At 33.8% G+C, this 3,380-nt stretch overlaps 1 protein-coding gene across 1 annotated transcript in view; it reads right to left on the reverse strand.

Annotated features, from left to right (window-relative positions):
* The window catches only part of LOC107709173 (disks large homolog 1-like), a 150,847-nt gene that overhangs the window by 33,902 nt on the left and 113,565 nt on the right, over positions 1-3,380 (reverse strand). Inside the window, 2 exon segments of the mRNA XM_016513585.1 lie at positions 1,284-1,408; positions 2,069-2,119. Coding sequence (XP_016369071.1) covers positions 1,284-1,408; positions 2,069-2,119 — 176 coding nt within the window.

Genomic DNA, 3,380 nt, shown 5'->3' on the forward strand with positions numbered 1-3,380 from the left:
CATTACAATTCAGAGACAGTAATATTGTAATGTAACTAATTACTTTCAAAAGACATTAACTAGTAATATATAATGTATTACATTTTGGAAGTAACTTGCCCAACACTGATCCTTATATATATATATATATAGTCAGGTTACAATAGGACTAATTAAAGGTCAGTTCACCTAATGTCAACTAAATTTAAGTCGCAATTCAGTAACAGTGATTAACATGAGCTTAATTTTTGGGTGAACTATTCCTTTAAACATGAACTATTGTATAATTGCATTCTGCCATATGCAACTCTGCCAGTTCCACTAAAGGTTGAAAGTGACAGCTTAAAAAAAATTGTAGAGGAATATTTAGCAATAAAAGGCAACTGCTCAAGCTCTGTAACATCTCGTTAAACAAAGTGCTCTTAAAAAATGTCATTTCCTAAATTTTCAATGTAAAATGATGCTTCTAATGTTATTTAGTAAATATATAGGTAATAGAAAAGTTAACGTTTTACTTACAGCCATAAGTTTATCTCCAGTCTGTAGCCGTCCATCTTTGTGGGCCGCTCCTCCCTCAATGATTTTGGTGATATAAATACTGTTGTCCCCAGGAATATGTTGGTTTCCAACTCCTCCGGCTATACTGAAACCTAGAACTGTCAGTGGTCATGGATATTTTTCTTACAAAAACTCATGGATTCGCTACAGGGGGCCTTTATTCATCCCCCGGAGCCGTCTGCGGCATGTTTTATTATGAATGCGCGAGCTTTATTTGACGACTTGTGGACTGTTCAACTGCAACACCCGCTGACTGCAATGATACAGCTTGGAATAGCCAGGACAATTTTTAATACAACTCCCGACTGGATTCATTTGAAAGAAGAAAGTCATATACACCTAGGATGCTTCGAGGGTAAGTAAAACCCTCATTTCATTTTTTGGTGAACTAACCCTTTAAGTGCAGAAGTGAGTGTGAGAGTCTGAAGGTTCTTGAGTGTGAACCTTGTACCACGCTCTGACATTGCCCGAGGGAACATAGTCCTGTATGCTAGCATCCTGTGTTCTTAGCAGATTACAAAAAATTCTGTTGATAAATTTACAGTGCATTTTCAACATGTTTTCTGCTGAATTCAGTGCTCTACATGTGGCAAAAATAGGTTCAGCAGTCAAAACTACCAACAACTACACTTCTGCTACTTCAGCTACACAGAACTGTGCTGCTTATGCTGTTAACTTGTAACCAGAAATAAATAAGTGCTATTTACAAATGTGATGTGAAACTATCTAATAACATATTCTCTGACCTGAGTCTGCCATCTTGTGCGGCAGCTCCTCCTGGGATGATCTTTGTGATAAAGATGCTTGGGTCCTCGCCGATGTGGGGGTTATCGGTACCGCCTGCAATACTGAAACCCAGGCCTGAGTTCCCCTAAAGGTGAAAAAAGAGAAAATGTCAACCAACCAAAATAAATAAATAAATAAAAAAACAGACCTATAAGCATAATGACATTATTAAATCCAAAACAAATCAAAGGAGGAATGTGTGTGTATGTGAATGTTACAAGCAGTTGATCTGTGAAACACTTGATTCAAATATATATATATTCAGTGCAGCACTCTGAAATTTTTTCTAATAAGGGCTTATATGGTTTGCATTAGTTAGTAGTTAATTAATGTGTTCAGTGTCATGAAATAACGTTTACAGCAATGTTTATTTGTAAACATAGTATAATAAACAGCACAAAACACACTAAAAACACAACTATGTTAACATACACAACTTTAAAATGTTAAAAAAGTCCATGTAGAAATTACTATTAATCAAATGTAATAATAATGTATTGTCATAATATAGTTCAAGCTTTTTTCTGTCTTTAATATTCTCTTTCTGACAGTGACTTTTTAAAACCTTGAGCATGACCATTTTACATCTCTTTTCATTGTACAATTTATGATACAGTTTTATTCAGACACTCAATAAAAATGACAATATTATGACATATATACTTTTATACATGGTGTAATATATTGTAAATCTTACTGACACTGTAAGAGCCTGTAATTCTTGTCACTGTCAGAGCAATCTTACCCGTTCAAGTGTAATTTCTTCATATTCATAATCAGCTTCTGTTCCATTCACCTGAGAGTTCAAACAAAACGAATTGTGTCAATATACAGTGTTAAAATATACAGATATAAATGAATGGACTCCTCTATTACTGTCACCCAAAAACGTTTATTAGTTCTGCAAGTTTGTGTAATTCAGGAGTGTTAGTAATTATTTGATTTTACTCTCTGTATTCGGTTCGGTTTTGTTTTTTTCCCCCAAAAAAATACCAGTGTCATGAATAATTAAAAAAATGATGGCCAATTATAGGATTGATTACAATCTCTACAAAGACTGTGAAAGGTCTGTGACAAACCTGTTAAAGAAATTGTTTTAAATATATTTTAAATGAATGATAATCTCATCGTTCACATCATTGAATTTTTTTTCACTGACAAGATAGTTAAAGCAACTGTTCAGGAATCAAAATCAAAGAGAGACTCCATTCACCTGAAAGTTCAAACAAAACGAATTGTGTCAATATACAGTGTTAAAATATACAGATATAAATAAATGGTCTCCTCTATTACTGTCACCCAAAAACGTTTATTAGTTCTGCAAGTTTGTGTAATTCAGGAGTGTTAGTAATTATTTGATTTTACTCTCTGTATTCGGTTCGGTTTTGTTTTTTTCCCCCAAAAAAATACCAGTGTCATGAATAATTAAAAAAATGATGGCCAATTATAGGATTGATTACAATCTCTACAAAGACTGTGAAAGGTCTGTGACAAACCTGTTAAAGAAATTGTTTTAAATATATTTTAAATGAATGATAATCTCATCGTTCACATCATTGAATTTTTTTTCACTGACAAGATAGTTAAAGCAACTGTTCAGGAATCAAAATCAAAGAGAGACATTTCCTGCTAGATTCACACTCCTAGTCATTTATTATTGAAATGCACAAATGTACTAATATACTGTAGACATACTGCTATTATTGATATACTACTAATATATACCCACATTATACCAGAGCAAACAACAATACAACGGCAATAAGAGATATACAGATCAGAATGAACAGTTCCTGTAGGTTAAGGGTAGCATGAGCATTCAATTAATAATGTGTCTCACTGGTTATGTCTTCAACAACCAAGAAGTATTAGTCTCCATTCCATAACTAGTACTCAAAGTTTCATTTAATACACTTATCTAAACTAGGGCTGCACGATAAATCGCATGCGATATTTAACGCGCATCTTGTCAGAAAGCCGGTTCTGTAATCAGCGGTAAATCTCCATCACCTGCGTGCTTTCACATTGAGCAGCATTAACTACACAGAGCCGTTGTT

Source organism: Sinocyclocheilus rhinocerous, unplaced genomic scaffold, assembly GCF_001515625.1.
Source record: "Sinocyclocheilus rhinocerous isolate Xijiao unplaced genomic scaffold, SAMN03320098_v1.1 scaffold55, whole genome shotgun sequence".
NCBI classification, from domain to species: Eukaryota; Metazoa; Chordata; class Actinopteri; order Cypriniformes; family Cyprinidae; genus Sinocyclocheilus; species Sinocyclocheilus rhinocerous.